Source organism: Rhinoraja longicauda, chromosome 1, assembly GCF_053455715.1.
Source record: "Rhinoraja longicauda isolate Sanriku21f chromosome 1, sRhiLon1.1, whole genome shotgun sequence".
NCBI lineage: Eukaryota > Metazoa > Chordata > Chondrichthyes > Rajiformes > Arhynchobatidae > Rhinoraja > Rhinoraja longicauda.
The window spans coordinates 129164898-129190479 of NC_135953.1; the positions used below are offsets into that span (position 1 = coordinate 129164898).

General features: G+C 43.1%; 1 protein-coding gene across 1 annotated transcript in view; it reads right to left on the reverse strand.

Annotated features, from left to right (window-relative positions):
* Window positions 1-11125: 11125 nt before the first annotated feature.
* Window positions 11126-25582, reverse strand: part of gask1b (golgi associated kinase 1B) — a 46172-nt gene continuing 31715 nt past the window's right edge. Inside the window, exons 2-4 of the mRNA XM_078412655.1 lie at window positions 21758-21972; window positions 16881-17107; window positions 11126-11822 (exon numbers count right to left, since the gene is read on the reverse strand). Of these exons, the coding sequence (XP_078268781.1) occupies window positions 11615-11822; window positions 16881-17107; window positions 21758-21972 (650 nt within the window). The 3' untranslated portion in view covers window positions 11126-11614. The remainder of the gene's footprint in view (window positions 11823-16880; window positions 17108-21757; window positions 21973-25582) is intronic.

Consider the following 25582-nt stretch of genomic DNA (forward strand, 5'->3'; position numbering starts at 1 on the left):
AAATGCTGGAGTAACAGTGGGACAGGCAGCATCTCTGGAGAGAAGGAATGGGTGACGTTTTGGGTCGAGACCCTTCTTCAGAGTAGCAGCTGTGTTCTTGTGAGATAATGGTGCATGATTAACGCCGTGAAGTTATATGGCAACATTTCCCCCCCCCCCCCGAGACATTTTTTATCTGCTTGCCAATTTCCATAGTAAAGTTTAAGTGGTTCTCTAGTTCCCAATCGAAATCACCTTCTAACCAATTAGGCCCGTGTAATACAAATAGTGTTCCCTATCGTGTGACATCCAGTTTGCATTGTGGAAACGCACTTTGAAGCAGAGCTTCCTGTTCTAGCCTATGGCAGTCATGATAATGATCATGCTCCACATGAGGATACAGGGGATTTAAAAGTAAATCTATGATGCTGCCTCCATAAGAATTATTTATCCATCAATGGTGTGGGTGTGCAGTTTACCAGGGAGTAAAAATACTTTGGAGTGCACCTGGACAGTAAACTGGACTGGTCCAGGAACGCTGAGGCCCTGTACAAGAAGGGACAGAGCCGGCTGTACTTTTGGAGAAGGCTCCGCTGCTTCAACGTCTGCAGTTAGATGCTGCAGATGTTCTACCAATCGGTGGTAGCCAGAGCCATCTTCTTCGCTGTCATGTGCTGGGGCAGCAGGGCGAAGGCCGCGGACGCCAACAAGATTAACAAGCTCATCAGGAAGGCTGGCTCCGTCCTGGGGGCGGAGTTAGATTCATGGGAGGTGGTCTTGGAGGGGAGGATGCTCCTCAAGCTGTGGAGCATCCTGGACAATACAGCTCACCCCCTCCATGACACACTGGTCAACCTGAGGAGCACCTTCAGCAACAGACTGGTTCCACCAAGATGCAGGACAGAACGCCACAGGAGATCCTTCTTCCTTGTGACTATCAAACTGTACAATTCCTCCCCCTTCTGTCGTGGGGTAGACTGAGACTGACGCCCCCATCCCCCTCCTCCCCAATCTTTGCACATCCCCCAAACCTTTCCACTCGTCACTTTAATTTCATGTTTCATATATTTCGTGTTTTTATGTTTGTTGGCAGATCAATTTCCCTCCTGGGATAAATAAAGTTCTATCGTATCGTATCATATCATATCGTTGATGGTTCTTGTTAAGGATACCGTAACGTAATATGCATTTGCAACAAGTGAATTTGTAAAGATAAATGAAGTGAATTTCTCCACATGTTGGCTATCTCATCACTTATCTCTGGCCTTGTCTGGTAACTATGCCCTTTAACTATTGAGTCACTCTTGCTGAATGAAAAATCTGGGATATTCAAATTCTCTCCTAAGAAAATATTCAGTGTCTCTCCCAACACAATGGCTCAATGGTACTTTATTTTTACATGTACAGCGAAATTATTTTTGCACATAGTTCAGAAAATATCTTACTATATCCAGTATTAAGCACAATCATACTTAAGTACAAGAAGGTAAGATAATAGATTGCACTGAGGCAGCATACAAGAATCGCCATGCTTTCAGCCTGTAACATTCAGACTTGTTAAAAATGTTAGTCTTAACTTGGCCATAAAGGCCCGTTGTCCTGGCGTCGGCACTGGGTTGGAATGGCGGTGGTCGGTCTGGCCAGGCAATGCTGTCGGTGTCGTGTACCGCAGCCCCGCTGCTCCATGCCGCTGCAGGCCGTGTCCAATCCACGTGAACGGCCACTTGAAGCGGCGCCCAATCTGATCAAGCCCCAGGCTGCAGCAGGGCCTCCAGTGGCCCACTACGCTGACACCTCGATCTTGGCACTTCGATCCATGACCCACACCTCATACGGCCACCGCTCAGACACCGTGCCCCAGGGCCCCTCCCACGGCTGACCTTGGGACACACAGAGCACCTCCGAGGGCAGGGGAGGTAAAATTATTTTCCTCCATCCGCCACCATTGCCATATTGAAGGCTTATCCTGATGTTCAATGTATTTTCCAACACTTGGTGAGCACTCAGTCATTCACAGGAGATGTCCTTGCCCTCATGTGACTTGAGCCAAAGTTTAAAACTCCAGGAGCTACTTTCTATTAACAATGACACTGCTACTTTGTCATCGCCCCTGCCAATGAGACAGCATAGAGATGGACGGGTCTAAGCCTTTGCTGTGTAGGAAGTAACTGCAGATTCTGGTTTACACCGAAGATAGACACAAAATGCTGGAGGAACTCAGCGGGTCAGGCAGCATCTCTGGAGAAAAGGAACAGGTGACGTCTCGGGTTGAGACCCTTCTTCAGATTGAGAGTCAGGGGAGAGGAAAACTGGAGGTATGGAAAGGAGGTATGAACAGCTGTGGGAGGCACTCTGGGGCACAGTGTCCGGGCGGCAGCCATCGTATGAGGTGAGGGACCGCACGTTTGTGGGTCAATGCGTTAAGATTGAGGTGTCGGTGTAGTGGACCACTGGAGGCCCTGCTGCAAGCTTGGGCTCGATTAGATCGGGTGCCACTCCTAGTGGCCATACCTTATCACACCTCCAGTTTCCCTCACCCCTGACTCAGTGTGAAGAAGGGGCACGACCCAAAACATCACCCATTCCTTCTCTCCAGTGATGCTGCCTGACCCGCTGAGTTACTCCAGCATGTTGTGTCTATCTCGGACGTTCAATCTGTGAGTTATGATTGCACCTGCGTGTTTCTTAACAAGTCCATGGCAAGACTCTGACAATTTTTGGCACGGGTTGGTCTCTATTTGTGATGAAATCTTTGCAAGAGAAACTGACATCTGGTTTTCATAATCATCATCATTATAATCGTAATCATACGAGGAATTTCATTTGCCATACAGTCATACAAATAAAAAGCAACAGAATACACAAAATACACTTTAGCATGGACATCCACCACAGTGACTCCTCCGCATTCCTCACTGTGATGGAAGGCGAAAAAAAGTTCAATCTCGCCTTTGCCCTCCAGCGGTCGAGGGGCTCTAACCTTCCGTTAACGGGACGATCTTGACTCCCGTAGCCGGCGACAGGCCTTCCTCATCGAGGCGATTAAGCTCCAGCATCGGGGGGGAATCTCAGCTCCCCCTCGCCGGGCGATCGGACCCCGGATCAGGGCTTGTTCATATTCATGACTTTGACACAAAGTCAAGCGAATTGCTATGGATATCAGATTACATGTACACTGCCCAAGCTAAGCACAGCAAATTTTCTTCCACAAAGAATGTTTATGAACCACTTTTTTTTTAATAGACTTGATTTATGCTCAAAAATTGATTTATTTCATTAATAGAATTTAAATTCCACAAATGCCATGGTGAAATTTTAGCTCATGACTCCACCTCCGTCAATCAAGACAATTATTCATATAATAACACATCCATTTTATTACCATTCCCGTATATGGCTGAAGCCATTTAGTTGCTCGTTGACAATTAAAGGCTTTGTTACTTTCCAATAAAGCAATTAAAGGCGGAACTTCTATCTGTCCTGTTCCAAACTATTATTTAAAGATGAATTTCAGCTGTTCTGCACCATGTTTAAGGGATGACATCACTTAATTACAGTTTTTATCTCTGATATGAAAAGAGAAAAGACTTGGATGCTGCAGAAAGGGTCAGCACAGTGGAGCAGTTGGTGGAGCTGCTGCTGCTGCCTCATCGCACCAGGGACCTGGGTTCAATCCTGCCCTCGGGTGCAGTCTTAGTGGAGCTTGCCTGACTGAATGGTATTCCTGTGGAAATGTCACTTTGCACCTCTGTCCCAAAGACATGTGGGTTTGTGGGTTAATTGCTCTCTGTAAAATTGCTGGTAATGTGTACAAAGTGGTAGAGAGAGTGGAAAACATAGAGCCCGTGTCAACAGGTGATTGAAGGTCAGCTTGGATTTAGCGGGCTGAAAAGCCTGTTTTCATGCTCCATCTCTGAACTAAACAAAATATGCGGGAAGATAATTTTACATCAAAAGAGGCTTTCCTGTGTGTGAAAATACTCTATAAGCTCCACTGGCTCCCCATCCCCCAGAGAATCCAGTACAAAATCCTCCTCATGACCTACAAAGCCCTCCATAACCTGGCCCCATCCTACCTGACTGACCTCCTCCACAGACATACTCCCACCCGCACCCTCCGCTCTGCTGCTGCTAACCTCCTGTCCCCCCCCATCCGGACCAAACTCAGATCCTGGGGGGACAGGGCTTTCTCCATCGCTGCTCCCACCCTCTGGAACTCACTACCCCAAACCGTCAGAGACTCCTCCTCACTCACCACATTCAAAACATCACTGAAGTCTCACCTGTTCAACACTGCCTTCAACCACTGACCGTCGCCTCACCTTATTCTTCCTTTTCTGTTCGTTTATTTATTTGTTTTTATGTTTTATTTACCCTGTAAAGCGTCTTTGAGTTTCCAGAAAAGCGCTATACAAATGTAATGTATTATTATTATTATTATTATTATAAACTCAGAATGATTATCAGAAGTGCAAAGAAATGTGAACAGATTTCCTTACACACAGCAGGAGTCACTGTAAATATATGTCATTTCAATGAGTCTGCACACAATCTACTGTGGCATTATATATTTCAAAACTGATTATATTAAAACCTCTTCAGGGGTCAAAAGGAAACATCGTGTCAGCAATTGGGAATATAACTTAGTCTTAATTTTTTTAATCTTAATTTGATTCTTTCACCAGCAAGAACTTTTGGAGCAAGAATAGGATAATAAGAGCAGATCCCAAGGCCACAGTGGCATATTTCAGAAATGCCTTTCTCTTTGGGTGGCCCAGAGGCTGATCCCTCACTTGCATCATCGGGTCGAGGAGTATCCCTCAGTAGTTCAGTCAGTCCACCCTGGAAAACCTCAGACAGATGTTTTCCAGCTGAATGTGGGAATGACTGAGCTCCTAGGATTGATTACTTCAGCGTCATGCTCTTCCCAGGAGTAAATATAAAGTATTTTCATATTCAGCCCCAGAAAGATCTTGGCCATGGGCAGCGGAGAAAATGTAATCTAGTCTGCTTTATGTTGGCTGCATAATAAAGGGTCTGTCCCTGGGTGTACAGATGCATGCACTGGTAGTCATGTATCAGTACACCCACAGATGTTGCCATAATGTCATTAGGAATAGTAGACTTAGGCCATTCGGCCCATCAAATCTACTCTGCCATTCAATCATGGCTGATCTATCTCTCCCTCCTAACCCCATTCTCCTGCCTTCTCCCCATAATTCCCTGACATGCATACTAATCAAGAATCTATTTATCTCTGCCTTAAATATATCCGTTGTTATCATGTGGGATAGGATCGAAGGCTGTTGGCATGATATGGCTGGCTTCCCCACTCTTAATTGAGCAAAAGCAGCCGAATTGGAATTTAAATACCAGTTTAGTCTCTCTTGAGTTCACCAACACTGCTCAACTCCCCAGTTTCCATGCAAGTGTCCATCTCCTTCTTTCAGAATGAATCAATTCTTTTAAAGGTCTGCTGAACTTCCCTTCTCCTAGCTTGATTTCATTGGCAGAGCTTGCAAAGCTTGCGGTTTTGTCAAAGAATTCACTCGCAACTGGTTTATTCCCTGTAAAAGAAAGGAGTGTGTGATCAAGTGGCACTCTGGAATCAAGGCCACAGGAATCAGAAATTTGAGAGAAAAAAAGATGTTGCTCCAGAGCTTTGAGCTATCAGTGCAAAGTAAAATACATTTTAATGATCTCATAAAATAGTATATATATATGGATTTGAGTATATATATCAAATCCATGTACAGTAATTTATAAGATAATTGAAAAGCATTTTTACTTCACAGATATCTAAAAGCGAGTATACATTGATGTAAAAATATTGAGGCAGGTCATTTTACTTTCTGGTATACACTTACATTCACATTAATTTATTGTCATATACACCAGGATGCAGTGAACGAAAAGCTGCGTCATCGAATTTAATATCCTATTTCTAATATTAGGGAATATTAGTTTAGAATAAAGATTCTCTGTGAATGGAAGTACAAGTGGCTGAAATGCACAGAGTCTCTTGCCCAGAATAGGTGAATCGAGGACCAGAGGACATAGGTTTAAGGTGAAGGGGAAAAGATTTAATAGGAATCTGAGGGGTAACTTTTTCACACAAAAGGTGGTGGGTGTATGGAACAAGCTGCCAGAGGAGGTAGTTGAGGCAGGGACTTGTTGTAATATATAAGACAAGGGGGATGTTGTGATATTGCTGGGACTACTTTGTGTATCCAAGAACTACTTTGTATGGCTGTGTATATAAGTGATGGGTGTGATTAGGCGGTCACTCTGGATCCAGGCGGCCTTGGAATAAACAGCCTGGAGTACAAGCTGCACCATGATAACATCTTAAACATGTGCACTCGTGGTCCGTCCAGAGTCACAACAAAGGTACAACAGGTACCGGACCACGAAGAGCAACATGGTGGCAGCGGCTTGGTGTTTCGCCTAGGGAGGGAATGAAGCATGCCCGAGCAGAAAAGGTTAAAAAGAAAGAAAAAAAAGAAGAAAAAAAAGCCCTGAAGGGAAACAAAACACAACATCCCCCTTGTCTTGTATATTACAACAGGACTAACCCAACATTTAAGAAACAGTTAGACAAGTACATGGTTAGGACAGGTTTGGAGGGATATGGACCAAACGCGGGCAGGTGGGATTAGTGTGGGACTAGTGTAGCTGGGATATGTTGGCTGGTGTGCGCAAGGTGGGCTAAAGGGCCTGTATCTACGCCATATGACTCTATAATTATATGACTCTACTGGTTTGGTAATAGGAGGCAGAGGTTAATGGTGGTGGGTTGCGTTTGTGCTAGAAAACTGTGTCCAGTGGTGTGCTATAAAAATCAGCGCTCAGACCTTTACAATAGACAATAGACAATAGACAATAGGTGCAGGAGTAGGCCATTCAGCCCTTCGAGCCAGCACCGCCATTCAATGCGGTCATGGCTGATCACTATCAATCAGTACCCCGTTCCTGCCTTCTCCCCATACCCCCTCACTCCGCTATCCTTAAGAGCTCTATCCAGCTCTCTCTTGAAAGCATCCAACGAACTGGCCTCCACTGCCTTCTGAGGCAGAGAATTCCACACCTTCACCACCCTCTGACTGAAAAAGTTCTTCCTCATCTCCGTTCTAAATGGCCTACCCCTTATTCTCAAACTGTGGCCCCTTGTTCTGGACTCCCCCAACATTGGGAACATGTTATCTGCCTCTAATGTGTCCAATCCCCTAATTATCTTATATGTTTCAATAAGATCCCCCCTCATCCTTCTAAATTCCAGTGTATACAAGCCCAATCGCTCCAGCCTTTCAACATACGACAGTCCCGCCATTCCGGGAATTAATCTAGTGAACCTACGCTGCACGCCCTCCATAGCAAGAATATCCTTCCTCAAATTTGGAGACCAAAACTGCACACAGTACTCCAGGTGCGGTCTCACCAGGGCCCGGTACAACTGTAGAAGGACCTCTTTGCTCCTATACTCAACTCCTCTTGTTACGAAGGCCAACATTCCATTGGCTTTCTTCACTGCCTGCTGAACCTGCATGCTTCCTTTCATTGACTGATGCACTAGGACACCCAGATCTCGTTGAACTCCCCCTCCTCCTAACTTGACACCATTCAGATAATAATCTGCCTTTCTATTCTTACTTCCAAAGTGAATAACCTCACACTTATCTACATTAAACTGCATCTGCCATGTATCCGCCCACTCACACAACCTGTCCAGGTCACCCTGCAGCCTTATTGCATCTTCCTCACAATTCACACTACCCCCCAACTTAGTATCATCTGCAAATTTGCTAATGGTACTTTTAATCCCTTCGTCTAAGTCATTAATGTATATCGTAAATAGCTGGGGTCCCAGCACCGAACCTTGCGATACCCCACTGGTCACTGCCTGCCATTCCGAAAGGGACCCATTTATCCCCACTCTTTGCTTTCTGTCTGTTAACCAATTTTCTATCCATGTCAGTACCCTACCCCCAATACCATGTGCCCTAATTTTGCCCACTAATCTCCTATGTGGGACCTTGTCGAAGGCTTTCTGAAAGTCGAGGTACACCACATCCACTGACTCTCCCTTGTCAATTTTCCTAGTTACATCCTCAAAAAATTCCAGTAGATTTGTCAAGCATGATTTCCCCTTCGTAAATCCATGCTGACTCGGAACGATCCCGTTACTGCTATCCAAATGCTCAGCAATTTCGTTTGTTATATATGTTAAATTACTTGGGATATGAATGTCAGATGTATGAATAGTAAGTTTAAAAATGACACAAATATGGACAGAGTTTTTGATAGTGAGGAAGATGATCATACGCTACAAAATAATATTTATCATTATGCTCCAACTATGCCATGGATGGAGCAGTGGCAAATAGCCTTTAATGCTGATCAGTTCACAGTGATACACTTTGGGAGGACTAATCACAGTTCATGATGAGCGGTGTGGCCCGAAGGACAGTGAGGGGAAAAGGGACCTCAACGTTTCAAAGAGGTCCCCCTCATCCTAAACTCCAGCGAGTACAGGCCCAGTGCCGTCAAATGCTCATCATATGTTAACACATTCGTTCCTATAAATTGGGGAATGATGGAATTGCTACGAGAACCACCTGAGACTCGATAGCAATTTTTACAGAGGCCAATTAACCTACAAATTTGCACGCCTTTTGGATGTGAGGGGAAACCAGAGCATCCGGAGGAAGCTCACATAATCACAGAGGAAATGTGCAAACAGTCAGCGATAAGGTCAGGATCAAGCCCAGGACTCTAGCCCTGTGAGACAGCAGGTCCACCAGATGTGCCACTGTTATTTGCAATAAAAGAAAATGTCACATACATGTTCTTAAATATCCAGAGGTGGACTTTTTCTGAAATTCATTGCAAGGGTTCCTCACAATTTGACGAGCTATGTCTTTCACCGTGTGAAAACTCTGCTGCTTAGATAATGTAGTGTGATGATATGTAAGCACTATAAAATCATAATTATGATGTGAATTTAGCTGTTTTGCGCCACCATGGTCTTGTTTTTATTCTAATTGTTTTGCACTGATGTGCAAATTTCTTTTTTTTGTCCTGCAGAATTTTATGTATAATTTACATATCTTACATATGTTTTGTATGTTTGACTGAGTGTATATTCCTGTGATGTTGCTGCAGGCAAGATTTTTATTGAACCTGTATGCATAACCTCATTCTTATCTAGATTAAATTTCATCTGCCACTGTTTTACCCAACTTTCCCATTGATCTACATTCTTTTATATTCTTCCACAAGCTTCTTCACTATCAACTACTCAATCAATTTTTGTTAGTCAGCAAACTTACTAATCAGTCAATCTACATTTTTATCCAAGTTATTTATATTTTGGAAAAATGACTATTATCCCAGCATCAATTCCTGTGGCACATCATTGATTACACCTGTTACCCTAACCTGTCGGATGAGTCTACAATGCAGGACTTTGTCAAGCCTTGCTAAAGTCTATTTAAAGCATGTTTATTACCCAACCTTCATCAATTTTATTAGTTACCTTCTCAAAAGAATCAGTCTGATTTCTATCCCAAATTTTAAGAAACAGTTAGACAAGTACATGGATAGGACAGCTTTGGAGGGATAAGGACCAAACACGGGCACGTGTAGCTGAGACATGTTGGCCGGTGTGGGCAAGTTGGGCCAAAGGGCCTGTTTCCACATTGTATCACTCTATGACTCTACCTGCCTTTCTGCTTCATATCCATTGCCAGGGGCAGAGGAGACGTGTACAAGAGGGGTGGGTTACTCCTGAAATGGCAGGGAACCATCATCAGGCAGCCAGGTGTACTTGTGTTACTCGGGAGGTTCTAAGCTAGATTGGGACCGGGTGGGATCCGATGTAGTAGTGAGGCAGTTGGACGGCAATACAGAAGTCAAAAACATCAAGTTCAGTAGATAGAATAGGCAGAAGTACCTCAGGAAGTGCAGAAAGACGAATGGGTTAAATTGTATTTGTTTTAATGCCAAAGGCCTGATAGGTAAAGCGAATGAACTCAGGATATGGATGGTTACGGGCGACTGGGATATTATAACTATCACAGCAACCCGGCTCAGGGAGGGACAGGACTAGCAGCTTAATGTTCTAGCTTACAGGTGTTACAGGTGAGGTGGTGGGGGCATAAAAGAGGTAGAGGTGTAGTGTTACTTATTAAGGAGAACATCACGGCAGTAGTCTGATATGATAATAGGGAAAGAAATCGGGGCCATATGGTTGGGGGTGAGGAATAAAAAGGGGATGATCATCTTGCTGGGATTTCACTTTAGGCTCACAATAGTCATTGGGACTCAGAGGAACAAATATGCCAGGACATTGCAGACTAATAGCTGTGAGACTAATAGGGTTGTCATAATAGAGGATTTTTAATTTTTCCTGGTACTGGGACTGCCAGAGTGCCAAGGGCTTAGTTGGGGTGGAATTTATCAAGTGTGTTCAGGTGCGTTTTTTCAGGCAACATGTAGTGGGCCCTACAAGAGAGAGGGCAAAGCTTGACCAACTTGTGGGGAATTGTGCAGGGCAAGTGACTGATCAGTCAGAGGGAAAATATTTTGGGACCACTACCATTCTATTGGCTATATGTGCAAGATACATCTTCGGGATGCACTGGGACGCATCCTCAGTGATGTGACCTGGGGTCATGGGGTGTTTCGGGTCTCACAACATCAGACACCCTCGCCCAGGCGACCCAGCCGGGGTTGATCAGGCCCCGACTTGCGTCCCAGCAGCAACCGCCCACGGATCAGCCCTCTTAATCCAAAGCCATCTAGTGCCTTTCTCTGCGGCTTCACTTGCGGATTGAATGGCCCTCTTCTTTGCCAGCCCCGTAATGCCCAACTGGTTGAATGGTTATGGATAATAAATACTGGCATTGTCAGCAATGTTTGCTACTTATGAACAAATTGAAGACATTTTGTTTTTGCTTCTTTATTTGTGTGCAGAGATCACGAGCCAGGTCTCCACTCTGACCAGCCCACTGTGAATCACAAATAAGGAATACTTTGTGCATTCCAGCGGGTCTTTTCAGAACTCACAATCTCAAAACAGTGTGTAGGTAAAATAAATAAATGCATGTTATGGAAGAATTAAAATGATTTTGATAAAAGTCTGGTCCATCATGTGAGTAGCTTCATTTTATATTACAGAAAATAGCTTTAAAATAAACTATACTGAAATATTCAGACGTTGCATTTGAGTACAGTAGTCAGATTCTTGGTACATTAAAATATATAGATATTTAAAAGTATCTTTGCTTTATATAAGAGTCTATGTGTTCTCAGGCAGGCAAAAATGACAAAAACCTATCAAACTTTGATTATTCTGCCTCGTCAGTGTCTAATGGCGAAGTATTTTTTACAAAAAGTGCTCCATTCAAAATTACTGTTCTTTAAGTACTTTGGTTGGCAGTATTTTTTTTTTGTTACAGACATCTTTCCTGCCTTTTAATTATTCATTTTATCTTTCAATAACAAAACGTAAATCTAGAATAGATTTTATATGTCTAGAAATTAATACAGAAAATTGATGTCAAGAATAAAGCATTGAGGAATAACCTCTTTTGTCAATAGTTGATGCTTCACAGGATACTTATCAATCGTGCAATTACTCATTCATAGGTAGCACCTTGAGTCCATGTGCATTAATGTAAGTAAGAAAAATAGTCGCCCTCCTTTCAATCACATCAATCAGCTTCTCGATTCCCCTGCGACCTCCCTGGCTCTCCCAGTAAAGTTTGTCAAGGAACAAGGACTGAAGAAGTCTCTCTCTGAGAAGTCCGTTCTTCAGGATGGATAGGGCAGATTCTGGAAATCTGTGGAAATATCACAAAAGACCTTATGTGCTGTTCACAGCCTTCTTCCTGCACATATTATAAGGAAGTAAACCATGTTGTATTTTGAATGTGTTGGAAGGACCTACAGATGCTGGTTTACACCAAAACTAGATACAAAATGCTGGGGTAACTCATCGGGTCAGACAGCAACTCTGGAGAAAAGGAATAGGTGACGTTTCGGGTCGAGACCCTTCTTCTCGACTCATTCATGTGCATTAATGTAAATAAGAAAATAGTTGCCCTCCTTACGAAACAAGCTCAATTTGCCACCTAGATTTCCATGATCATATTTCCAAGCTGCATAAAAGCTTTCGTTGGGAGTTTGCCACATCTTGGCATTGCATCTTTAGTGCCTTCCTCACTGTTCACCAAGCCAAATTATCCAAATCACTGTTGTTTGTACCCAACACTGTCTGTCCTACCATCACCATGGCCAACTGGATAACCAGCCTCCAACAAATTACAATGAAAATTCTTGGCAGAGAAATGAAGCTTTGATCATGCTAACCCAATGATCCAATGAATGATCCAAAGACCAATTTTACTCAAAATTGTTTTGTTTTTTTTCCCCCCAAAGTCATTTATTTATCATATCATATCATATCATATATCTACAGCCGGAAACAGGCCTTTTCGGCCCTCCAAGTCCGTGCCGCCCAGTGATCCCGGTACATTAACACTATCCTACACCCACTAGGGACAATTTTTACATTTACCCAGCCAATTAACCTACATACCTGTACGTCTTTGGAGTGTGGGAGGAAACCGAAGATCTCGGAGAAAACCCACGCAGGTCACGGGGAGAACGTACAAACTCCTTACAGTGCAGCACCCGTAGTCAGGATCGAACCTGTGTCTCCGGCGCTGCATTCGCTGTAAAGCAGCAACTCTACCGCTGCGCTACCGTGCCGCAGAATTAAAATCTTTCTTTGAAGCTGTGCAATCTTTAGGATGTAATTCTTGCAAGAATTTTTGCATTCGATCATTTACCGTAGCATGGATAAGGGAGGGCAGATTACATTTAATTAAGATAGATACAATGTGTTGCATGTTTGTAAGACAAACCAGGGTAGTAAAGCAGAGTGCTGCAGAACAGAGAGTCCAAGGGTACAGGTGCATGGTTCCATGAAAGTGTGACTCAAGTGGAAAGGGTGAAGGATGAAGAATGCGTTTGTCATGCTTGTCTTCAACAATTGAGATGTTGAATATAGGAGTTGGAACATGGAGATTCAAGGAACTGCAGATGATGGAATCCTGAGCAAAACACAAAGTGCTGGAGAAACTCAGCAGGTCGGGCAGCATCTGTGTAAGGAATGGATAGGTGAGGTTTGGGGTCAGGACCCTTCTTCAGATTGATTGCAGGAGGAGAGAGAATGCTGGAAAAGGGAGGTGAGGGTGGGTCAAAACCAAGTAAGTGAGTCTGAAGAAGGGTCCCAACTCGAAATATCACCTACGTTCTGCAGGGTTGCCACCTAACCTGCTGAGTTACTCCAACACTTTGTGTCTTTTCTTCCTGCCAAATGGTATATAGATATAGGGACATTATATTAAAGTTGCGCAAGACATTGGTAAAGACACATGTGGAGTATTGTACACATCTGGCTGCCCAGTTATGGGAAAGATGTCATTAAACTGGAAAGGGTGCAAAAAAGCTTTATGAAGATGTTATCGGGTCAGAGAGGCTGGGTAGATTGGGTCTTTTTTCCATGGAGTTTCAGAGGCTGAGTGGTGATCTTATTGAGATTTATAAAATCATCAGGTGTATATTTCCTCCGGCAGCTCGCTCCATAAACCTACCACCCTTTGTGTGAAAAAGTTTCCCCTCGTGTTCCTATTAAACCTTTCCCCCCTCAATGTAAACCTATGCCTTCTGGTTCTCGATTCCGCTACTCTGGGCAAAGAGACACTGTGCGTCTACCCGATCTATTCCTCTCATGATTTTGTATACCTCTAAAAGATCCCCGCTCATTCCTCCTGTGCTCCAAGGAATAGTCCTAGCCTGCTCAACCTCTCGCTATAGCTCAGACCCTCAAATCCTGGAAACATCCTTGTAAATCCTCTCTGCACCTTTTCCAGCTTGACAACATCTTTCCTATAACATGGTGCCCAAAACGGAACACAATACTCTAAATGCGGCCTCACCAACATCTTATACAACTGCAACATGACCTCCCAACTTCTATACAATGCTCTGATTGATGAAGACCAATGTTCCAAAAGCCTTTTTGACCACCCTATTTACTTGTGATGCCACTTTCAATGAACTGTGTACCTGTACTCCTAGATCGCTCTGCTCTACAACACTACCCAGAGCCCTACCATTCACTGTGTAGGTACTGCCCATGTTAGTGCTCCCAAAATGCAACACCTCACATTTCTCTGAACTAAATTCCATCAACCATTCCTCAGCCCACCTCACCAACCAGTCAAGATCCTGCTGCAATTTCTGATAATCATCGTCACTATCTGCAATACCACCCACTTTTGTGTCGTCTGCAAACTTGCTAACCATGCTCTGTATGTTTTCATCCAAATCATTGATGTATATGACACAACAACAATGGGCCCGAACCCTGAGGCACACCACTAGTCACAGGCCTCCAGTCCGAAAAGCAACCTTCCACCATCACCCTGAGGCAAACTACTAGTCACAGGCCTCCAGTCCGAAAAGCAACCTTCCACCATCACCCTTTGCTTCTTTCAATGAAGCCAATTTTCTATCCATTCAGCTATCTCTCCTTGAATCCCATGGGATCCGGACTTCCAGAGCGGCCTACCATGCGGACCTTGTCAAATGTCATACTAAAATCCATGTATCCAATGCCTACATCTCTGCTGTCATTGACCTTTTTGGTCACATCATCAAAAAACTCAATCAGATTCATGAGACAAGTCCTCCCACGTACAAAACCATGTTGACTGTCCCAAATCAGCCCTTGTCCATCTAAGCGCATGTATATCCTATCCCTCAGAACACTTTCCAATCACAGATGTTTAGCTCGTTGGCCTGTAGTTCCCAGCCTTTTCTCTGTAGCCCTTCTTGAATAGAAGCACAACATTTGCCTCCCTCCAGTCTTCCGGCATCTCGCCTATATTTAACAACGACTCATACATTTTCCCAAGGGCTCCTGCAATTTCCTCTCCAGCTACCCAAAGTGTCCTTGGATATATCTAATCAGGCTCGGGAGATTTGTCTACCTTCATATGCACAGGACCTTCAGCATCTCTGTGACCTTAATACTGACTACTCTCAAGACACTTCCAGTCAGTGACTACCGCGAGATCCTCTGTCCTCCTGTCTTTCTCCACTGTAAGTATCTGGTAACAGTCAAACTCTACAGCATGACCCTGGGAATCATGATTCTGTGGCTGAATTCTCCTTATATTTAGAACTTTAAGGAGCCTACATACTGTATTCAAATTGCAAAAAGAGTTTATCCTAATTGATATGGAAGATTTATATATTTCATAACCATGTGGGCTATTGCATGCCAGCTAAAAATCGTATATTATGGACAATCTACCGATTTCATAATGCTCAATGGGTTATTTTATTTTGAGCATGGACCTAAACACATTCCATTTTGCATTATTTCTTTCCCAGGAGAGTACATAACTTGGCTTGGATGAGGTACATTGAGAATATTGTTTTATGCCCAAATGACTCAAGTATAATTTTGAAATATTGAACTTTGACCAAAAACCTCCCGCTGTGCTATTTACTATTTCCCTTCCCTGTCTGCCATTAACTATCTTCACTTAACCTTTGTACCTGGATTGATTGTATTTATGTTTAGTGCAGTAAACCTTCATTATAACGGACCATCGGGAGGGGGGGGGGGGGGTAGGGGTAGGGGGGAGTGGTGTCCGTTATTTCCAATTGTCCGCTCTAACCAAGGAAGGTTATTTATTGGGTGTAGTTAAAACAAAGAACTGCAGATGATGCAAATGTATCATCTGGCCACAAAGTGCTGGAATAAATCAGCAGGCTAGGCAGCATCGCTGGAGAACATGGATACGTGACGTCAGGACCCTTCTTCAGAATGATTGAGTCGGCTGAGTTACTACAGCATTTTGTGTAATATGCCCATAATGCGTAGAATGCAAAAGTGGGATAACGTGGAACTAGTGTGTGGGTGATCAATTGTCAGCGTGGACTCGGTGGACCAAATGACCTGTTTTCACGTCGTGTCTCTAAACTAAATCCTGTCAGATCTCTTTCCAATATTGGAACCCAACAGCTGCATCCTGCAGTAATTTGGGGAAGCTCTGGAAAGGGAATAGGATTGTTTCTCTTGGTTCTGCAATGCACAGAAGGCTACTGCAATGACCTCCATTGCTGAGAGAATGCAGCTGGTGAATTTAGATTTGGTTAATTGAATAATCTGAAATAAAACTTGAAACTTGACTTTCAAGTTTCCACAATACATAATCACAGCCGGGCACTGGTGTTCTTCAGGAAAGGAGGTCCTAACATAGGACTTAAACCACCAGTAATGCTCTGCCAATAGCCCGGTTAAATTCCTAACAGCCTTTTCAGTTGTACTGGCTTATTATAACGAAAATTAAAAGTAAACCAAAAACTGCTGAAGAAACGAAAGAACTGCAGATGCTGAGTAATACACAAAAGGATACAAAGTGCTGGAGTAACTCAACAGGTCAGGCAACATTCCTGGAGAACATGGATAGGTGACATTTTGAGTGAGACCCTTCTTCAGACTGATGGCCATGCAATATAATAATTGTCCTTTACTTCTCCTTTTAATACCTTCAATCGGCTGGGATTTCTTAGTCAAGAATGAAATCTGCTAGACTGAATGAAAATGAAACACTTGTTCATACTTGTGTATTTTATGTTTCCATCTCCTCATTACTTTTGTGTTTTGCTACATGGATGGTAATCTAAAAGAAAGAAGAGTGAAGAGAGATACTCTTCATGGCTTGTCTCATAACAGGATCACGATAGTGTGTTTATTGGGTCTCAACATAGCATAACATCCTGCTGTGATTTGAATCCCATTCTAAATAGATACTCACTCAGTTATTCCTTGCAATACTTTAAAATTCAAGTTATCTTCATTTCTGTCAAAGAAGCCCTTATTGTCAATGAAGACCAAATGCCGTGGATCACGATCTCTGTGCAAAATGTGAAACAAGCTGATGTTGTTCTGATTGTCACATTTCATTTTCAGGCCATTTTGAGCACAAGTATCTTCTTTTCTCGGTCGAAATCCACAGCAATTTCTGTCAAGTCGATTATATACCTGAAAGAGAAAGCTTCCCTGAGATTATGTTGAAAATATAATAGTATCAAACTGTAAATGCAGAACAAAAAACAAAACAAATAGGAGGAACTGCGGTCTTGTGCAAAAAGTACACGGCGCTGGAGTAACTCAACGGGTCAGGCAGCATCTGTGGAGAGAATGGACAGGCAAAATTGCAGGTCTGGACCTTCTTCAGACTGTTTGTAGGGAAAGAAGAAAGCTGGAAGACAGGAGGGCATGGGATAAAAACCAGGTAAGTGATACTCCAGGTAAGTGATAGGTGGATACAGATGAGTGGGGGTGATTGGCAGATCGGCGGACAAAGGCCAGATGGTGAAAAGGAAACAAAATGCAAAGAAGTGAAGAGAAGCCAGAAGAAGAGATACAGAAGAGGACCAGGGAAGAGCAAAGGGGACAGAGCAATAGCAGAAATGGGTGCACATCTTGGAAGGGCACAGGGAAGAGAGGAGGGGAAAAAAAGAGGGAAGGGGGCTGTTGGTTAGTTACCTAAAATTGGCGAATTCAATGTTCATACCATTGAGTTGTAAGTTACCCAAGCAGAATATGAGGCGCTGTTACTCTGGTTTGTGTGTGGCCTCACTCTGGCAATGGAGGAGACCCAGAACAGAAAGGATGGTATGGGAATGGGACGGGGAGTTAAAAAGGTTAGCAACTGATAGATCCACCAGATCTTGGCACAATGATCACAACTGTTTCGTAAATGATTGCCCTGTAGCGACCATAGAGAATGGTCCGGGTCGTCGAACCCTCAGATTGGCCAGCAAGGTCACGTGTGAGCGCGACCGTAGGGATTGGTCCAGAGAGCGACATCGCTGATTGGCCAGCGTTGTCATGTGCGCTTTTGGCGCCCGAAATAGTTAGTTCGGCGAAGTCTTCGAAGAAGACAGTAAGTTTTTGATGGTTGTCCTTTACCTTGTTGTTTAACTTTGTATTCGAATATTGCGGCTGCAATAAACTTCTTCTACAACCAACAAGTTTTCGGACTCGCCATAGCCCGGTCTATGTTTGGTCACACCAATATAAAGGAGGTCACATCTTGAGTACCAAATGCAGTAGATAAATGCAGCTTATAAGCTGAGGTATTGTCCCAATTACCCAACCTACCTCATTGCAGTCCTTGCACTTTTTTTAACCAGCACTTTTTCTATCATTTTAATGATATAATGCTGAACACCATGTTGGACACTCATGTATTTTTTTCTCTTTGCATTACCTGTTGTACTTGTGTATAGCTTGATCGTACTCATGTATAATATGCATACAAATAAAGCACACAAATAAAGCACCTCACCAGCGGCTAAAGAGGATACAATGATCTCTATCAAGGTCCCAGAAACCTCCTTCCTTGCCTCCCTCAGTGTCTCGGCATAGTTCTCATCAAGCCCTGGAAACATCTTTTTGATGCTTTGCAAGTTGCCAAACTGTTTCCGTTTTTTCAAAAAAATAATATGCTCTTGAATATCAACATCCCCCTCCTTAATCTCAGCATCATTAATGTAATTCTCTTTGATGAATACCAATCAAAGTATTCACTGATGACCTCCCTACTTCCTCTGGCTCCACACATAAATCGTCTCCTTTGTCCTTGGATGAGCTGCCCTTTCCCCAAGCTACCCTCACGTTCCAAATATAGCAATAAAAATCCATGACATTCTCCTCAATTTTGGTAACCAATAATATTTTGCGGCCCCTTTTAGCCCAGCTACTCTCTTGTTTAAATTCTTTCCAACTTCCTACATATTCCACAAGGGCCTTATCTAATTTCTGCTTTCAAAATCTGACTTATGCTTCATTTTTTCTTTTCGACTAAACTTACAATATTTCTTGTCATCCAAAGTTCCAAACCTTTGCCATCGTTATCCTTCATCCTCACAGGAACACGCTGGTCCTGAACTCTAATCACGGGCTTTTAAAAGACTCCCAAGATTGGACTTCTTCAGAGTTGCAAGATTGTGCCGGAACATGGTAACTGTCTGCGTGCAGTTCCTAAGGAGGATCTATTGTACTCATCAGGACGCAAAGGATACAAAGTGCTGGAGTACCTCTGCATGATAAGCAGCATCCCTGGAGAACATGGATAGGCGCCATTCTGCCTGATCCACTAAGTTACTCCAGCACTTTATATCCTTTCATGTATTAACCAGCTTCTACAGTTCTTTAATTGTACTCATGTCTAGGATGATTTGACTGGTATTCACTGTTTCTCTGCACACGTGACAATCATGGATGATCTATATTTCCCCCTTAACCCCATTCTCCTGCCTTCTCCCCATAATCCCTGACACCCATTCTAATCAAGAATCTATCTATCTCAAACTTTAAAATATCCATTGACTTGGCCTCCACAGCCTTCTATTGCAATGAGTTCCATAGATTCACCACCCTCTGACTAAAGAAATTCCTCCTCATTTCCTAACTAAAGGAACGTCCTTTAATTCTGAGGCTGTGGTCTCAGGTCCTAGACTTGCCCACTAGTGGAAACATCCCTCCACATCCACTCCATCCAGGCCTTTCACTATTGGTTAAGTCCCACTGTCTGAAGTGATTAGAATTCAAAGTTTAAACCAGCAGAATCATCCAGCTGATTAGTAAGGAATGACAAAGGATTTTTCAATGGTGATAATTACCACCCAAAGATTCCTGGCAATCCAGCTCAAATATGTATACGAAAGAGCCACGTGGAATTTAACCTTAATGTGATTTTTATTCTCTTCATAAAATACTTTTAGACGACGCTGAGTGGAATGGTTTACAGTATATGTTTTAGCCAAAACACAACTTGGATTTATGACCTGTGAAATATCAGGAAAGGGAAAGGATGATATGCCTTGAAAAGCAGGAAGTCTTGATTAATGGAACATTTTGCACAGACTTCCACTGGCTGCAAATCTATTGTTTCTTAAATAGAACTTGTCACATAACTCATTTGTTACTTGTCTAACCAGAGTTCTTACTCAATTAATTTACAAAATACTTTAAACATTTTTGTCCTTTTTTATATTCTCTATAGTTTAGAGTCATAGAGTCATACCACATGTAACCAGGCCCCTCACACCAACTTGCTCACGATGACCAACATGCCCCAATTACACTAGTCTCACCTGCTTGCATTTGGCCCATATACCTCTAAACACATCCTATCTGTGTACCTGTTCAAATGTGCTTTTTATTACTGGGCAATAAATGTGTTTCCCATTGCTCAATTGAAAAAGCAGAATGTTAGCCCATTCTCATTAATCAATCCATTGGGATAGAACTCAATAGAGGTTTTGCAGGAGCTATTTTAATGCACCTGCTCAAACCAGTGAAGAGTTAAAATGGTCCAGATAACTTAATCTTCTTGGAGCCATAGGGAGCTGTGCTCTGATAACCTGCCCAATCTTATTTTGTTAACCAGCATTTGCAGTTCCTTGTTTCAAGGTCATATTAATGTCCACTTTCAACGTAACCAGGTTTTCGTGGCATTACTTGCTCTGCAATTGTGTATGGGTGAGACTTACCTCCACAAATATGTCTCATCCATGCACAGGAAACCCATCATAGACGACTTATCTTTAAGTTAAGCTAATCACTGGACCTCCTTCAGGTCCCCCATCTCCCCTGTGGCAGTTCCAACCCTTGTATCAAAGCAACCAGTCACCCAGCACCACCCCGATAAATCATCTGATGACCCCACTTTAATCACCTCCTCCAGTTCCAGAGGCAGTAATCAACTGGCATGATCCTCACTTTTAATCGCTGATCACTTGATGGGGCTCTTCACCCATTCAGTGTGTCCTTAACCATCAATTGCAATTCCCGACCCACTAATAACCCCACTCAAGGTCTATTGCAGACTCTAAATCACCATCACTCCACTCCTAACCAGTGATCACAGGCCTCAATGCCGTACAACAGGCAGCCAACCCTCACCTCACACCTCCTTGCAATGAGGACAACTGCCATATTTCCTTCGATTTCAACAGTGGGATTTTAGATTTTAGATTTTTAGATTTAGAGATACAGCGCGGAAACAGGCCCTTCGGCCCGCCGAGTCCGCGCCGCCCAGCGATCCCTGCACATTAACACTATCCTACACACACTAGGGACAATTTGTTTTTACATTTTACCCAGTCAATTAACCTACATACCTGTACGTCTTTGGAGTGTGGGAGAAAACCGAAGATCTCGGAGAAAACCCACGCAGGTCACGGGGAGAACGTACAAAATAAAGTATATTAAACAACGATCAGGTTGCACAAATACTTAGATTGTGTGAAGGCCTCGCACTGCAAAATTCTATTATGCATATAATGTGCAGCAGAACAATAGGATACAGGGGAATATGGTGGTGGAATGAGATTGTGGGCAGGCATAGACTTGGTAGGCTGAATGGCCTCTTTCTATGGAAAGATAGAAAATATGTGATCTATAAAATTGACCTTGCACGTTGAACGTGTGCAGATACTTTTTTGAGGAATAATATCATTTAGCCGATTCATTAAAAAAAGTAACCAGGGAAGACATAGGCACATGGGTGAAATTATCACCGACAAACATCCAATATAAACAATGGCCTTTCTGGATGGAGCGGTAACCCTACATAACATTAAAAGATACACAACATAACACTAGGCAATTGTATCTTACCTGCAGTAGAAAATCAAAAAGAGCTAGCTTGCACCATTCATAGTGGTGAATATGCGTACACCTCCAGTCCGGCTTTGGAACCTTGCCATGGACCCAACACTTCCATTTTAGTAATTGCTGGTAGGACACCCAATCCAATTTGACTGTAGACTGCGTATCATTGTCGGCCATTTGCAAGGAATCATCCCAGAGGATAACAGGACGAGGTAGGCCGTCTGTTGAAAGAGTGAAAAAAGGTTACCTGGTTTGATTTTCAAAAATATACAACTAAATCAGCTCAGACTATGAGATAAACCAATAAAGTCTCGTTCGTGAGCACACATTAATAGGGTTCAGGATGCTGGTAAAGAATGAGGAGTGGGCGATCATTGATAATGAAAAATTGAAGGCCTACTTTATCTGGAGGATAAAGTCATGAAGCTTCAACTTTCATGAATGTCATGAAGCTTCAACTTTCCTGTGAAGGCTTGCTTCAATATTCAAGATCACATTTTATGTAAGCGTATAATTTTGCGACATCGCATCAAAATGCACCCCAGCCACTCCCTCGTCTCCCCTCTCCCATCAGGCAAAAGGTATAGAAGTGCAAAAACGCACACCTCCAGGTTCAGGGACAGTTTCTTCCCAGCTGTTATCAGGCAAGTGAACCATCCTACCAACAACTAGAGAGCAATCCTGAACTACTATCTACCACATTGGAGACCCGCGGACTACCTTAGATGGGACTTTACTGGACTTTATCTTGCGTTATAAACGTTATTCACGTTATTCCCTTTGTCATGTATCTGCACATTGTGGATGGCTCAATTGTAATCATATATTGTCTATCCGCTGACTGGTTAGCGGACAGCAAAGGTTTTTCACTTTACATGTGACAATAAACTAAACTCAAGCTCAATGTTAGTTGATGCCACAGTGAAATCCCAGCAGCATCTGCATGTGTCATGATTATGAAATAATTTAAAAACTGCTCAAAATATTCAGCAGGTCAAGCAGGTCAGCAGCTATGGTGAGAGAAACAGAATTCACGTTTCAGGTTATACATCTTTCACCCAAAATATTAATTCCGTTCATCTCCCCACAAATGTTGACTGACCTGCTGAGTGTTTTTATTTCAGATTTCCAGCATCTTCAGCTTTATGTTTTTCAATAACCGTAGATGGCCCAGGTAAAATGTACATAACTGTGCAATCTGCGGACCAAATAACCAATTTCTCAACGGTATTTATTTTTAATTTGTTAACTTACTGCACAAAAACGTTATGCTACCAGACAGAATATCAAGATTGCATATTTTCATCATTTAGGCCATGAGCGGTTTACAAGAATGGCTTAAGAGCCGGTGTATTTCCTGTCCAAATGCATCCTGGTTAATGTGGACAATTATAGATGAAAATTGAGCTTCCTGTGTAAGAGTGTAAGTTCAAAGCTACAAACAGAACAATGCAATCTTTAGGTAAAAAAATATTGTGCTGCTAGATCTGATGTCACACAGAAGACTCCTCACGATCATGCCCGCGACACCCCGGTGAACAGCCTAGTCGCCGGCAGTCGCCTTAAAATCGCCTAAGTGTGACAGGCCCTTAAAGCTATGCCCTCTCCTCTGCAATATTTCCATCCTGGGAAAAAGATTCTGGCTACCAATCCTATCTATGCCTCTCATAACTTTGTATACTTTTATATGCAAAGTTAACATTTCAGGTCAATGCTCTCATTTTCCTCACTTTCAACCAGAGCAAGAAAAAGATTTCCCTTGTCCTCACTTTCCACCCCACCAACCTTCACTCCATAATTTCCAACAACTTTAGTGGGATTCCACTACTTGATATATATATCCCTCCCCTCCTCTTTCAACATTCCCAAATAAATGTTCTCTCAAATAAATCTTCTCTTGCTTTGCTCTTCCATCTCTAACAACCATCCAGCCTCTCACAAAAGGATACAAAGTGCTAGAGATACTCAGCAGGTCAGGCAGCATCTCTGGAGAACATGGATAGACCCTTCTTCAGCCTGTTCTTTGTTGACGTTCTTTGTTTCTACAGCTTCTCTGAGCCATTCCCCCATGCGACCACAGGAAATGCAATATCTGCTCCTGTACCTCCTCCCTTCTCACCACGCAGAGACCAAGATTAACCTTCCAGGTGAAGCAGTTATTTGCTTGCATTTCTTCCAATCTTCTGTACTTTGTTCCGAATAGTGAACACCAATCATTGGAGAAATCAAATATAGATTGGGTGACCACTTTACAGAACACCTCCATTTGGTCTCCATGGTGACCGTGGGCTTCCTGTGCCTGTTACTTTAATTCTCCCTCCGGTCCTAGGTCTCACGTCTTTCTCCCTCTCCCTCTCCCTCTCCCTCTCCCTCTCCCTCTCCCTCTCCCTCTCCCTCTCCCTCTCCCTCTCCCTCTCCCTCTCCCTCTCCCTCTCCCTCTCCCTCTCCCTCTCCCTCTCCCTCTCCCTCTCCCTCTCCCTCTCCCTCTCCCTCTCCCTCTCCCTCTCCCTCTCCCTCTCCCTCTCCCTCTCCCTCTCCCTCTCCCTCTCCCTCTCCCTCCCCCTCCCCCTCTCCCTCTCCCTCTCCCTCCCCCTCTCCCTCTCCCTCTCCCTCTCCCTCTCCCTCTCTCTCTGACTTTCTGCATTGCTTAAATAAAGCCAAATTTAAACACCAGGGAAAGCAACATATTCCACCTGCATAATTTGCAGCTGTCAGGACTTACACTTACCAATTTCAGATATCCTCTGTCCTCTATCCCTTACAACTTTTCTGATCCTTTACAACTCTGATCTTATCCTATCAAAGACTTTCCTTTGGTTCCTTTCACCTCCCCTTTTTCCACAATTGAAAACATGCTTGTTTTCTCACTTTTCCAGTTCTCATGATGAAACCCGTAACCTGATTAGTAGGAGTGCCAGGGGTTATGGGGAGAAGGTAGGAGAATAGGGTTAGGAGGGAGAAATGATTGAATGGTGGAGTAGACTTGATGGGCCGAATGGCCTAATTCTGCTGCTATCAATTATGAACTACAAACTTATGAACTTATGAATTCTCTTTTGCTCTGCACAAATCCTGTTTGACCTGCTGAGTGCTGCCAGCATCTAATGATTTGGTGCACCTTCCCAGCAACTGCATTTTTTTTGCTCTGGAATAAAACAGCTATTGCTGAGAAGAATTATTAAAGACAGGAGATAAGTGGGAAAATATGTAATTTTCTAACATAAAATTCACCAACAGGGCGGAAAGCTGAAAGTCACTTATTCTACAGTAACGCACCTTAAACAAACTGACAGGAGGCAGCAAGTTAGAACCTGCAATGAAGCTTGGGAATGCTCCCAAAGAATAAAGTCACAAATCCATGTCCGCCCGGGCCAAGAAATGAGCAAATCAATCCCCAGGAGTTACATTCCTTAAACATGACCTGTATTGGACTCTTCCCAAGAAAAGTGTCTTCTCTATTATTCCCCTTTATTTTCAACTTTTCAATTATTTTACATTTCCAAATTTAAGCAAAGAATCAGAGGTGCAAAATTGATCATGGTAGAATTTGGGGATCAAAATTGCTTCTGCTCCACGTTTGTTTACTTAAGTAGACATTTAAATTAACCCAAGCAGTCACAATAAGATTCTGATGAGTCTATGCTAAATTCCCTTTAAGGCCAATCGATTCTTCCTCAAAGTTCATAATACTTTGCCTTTCGTCTATCCAGGCCTATATATTCTGTTTCTTTTACAACTCCATAAGTAAAGGAAGACATTCTAATAGTTTTTTTGATTATTTTCTATACTCGAAAATGAGATTTTAATATTCATGGGCCTCCAAACCGTTAT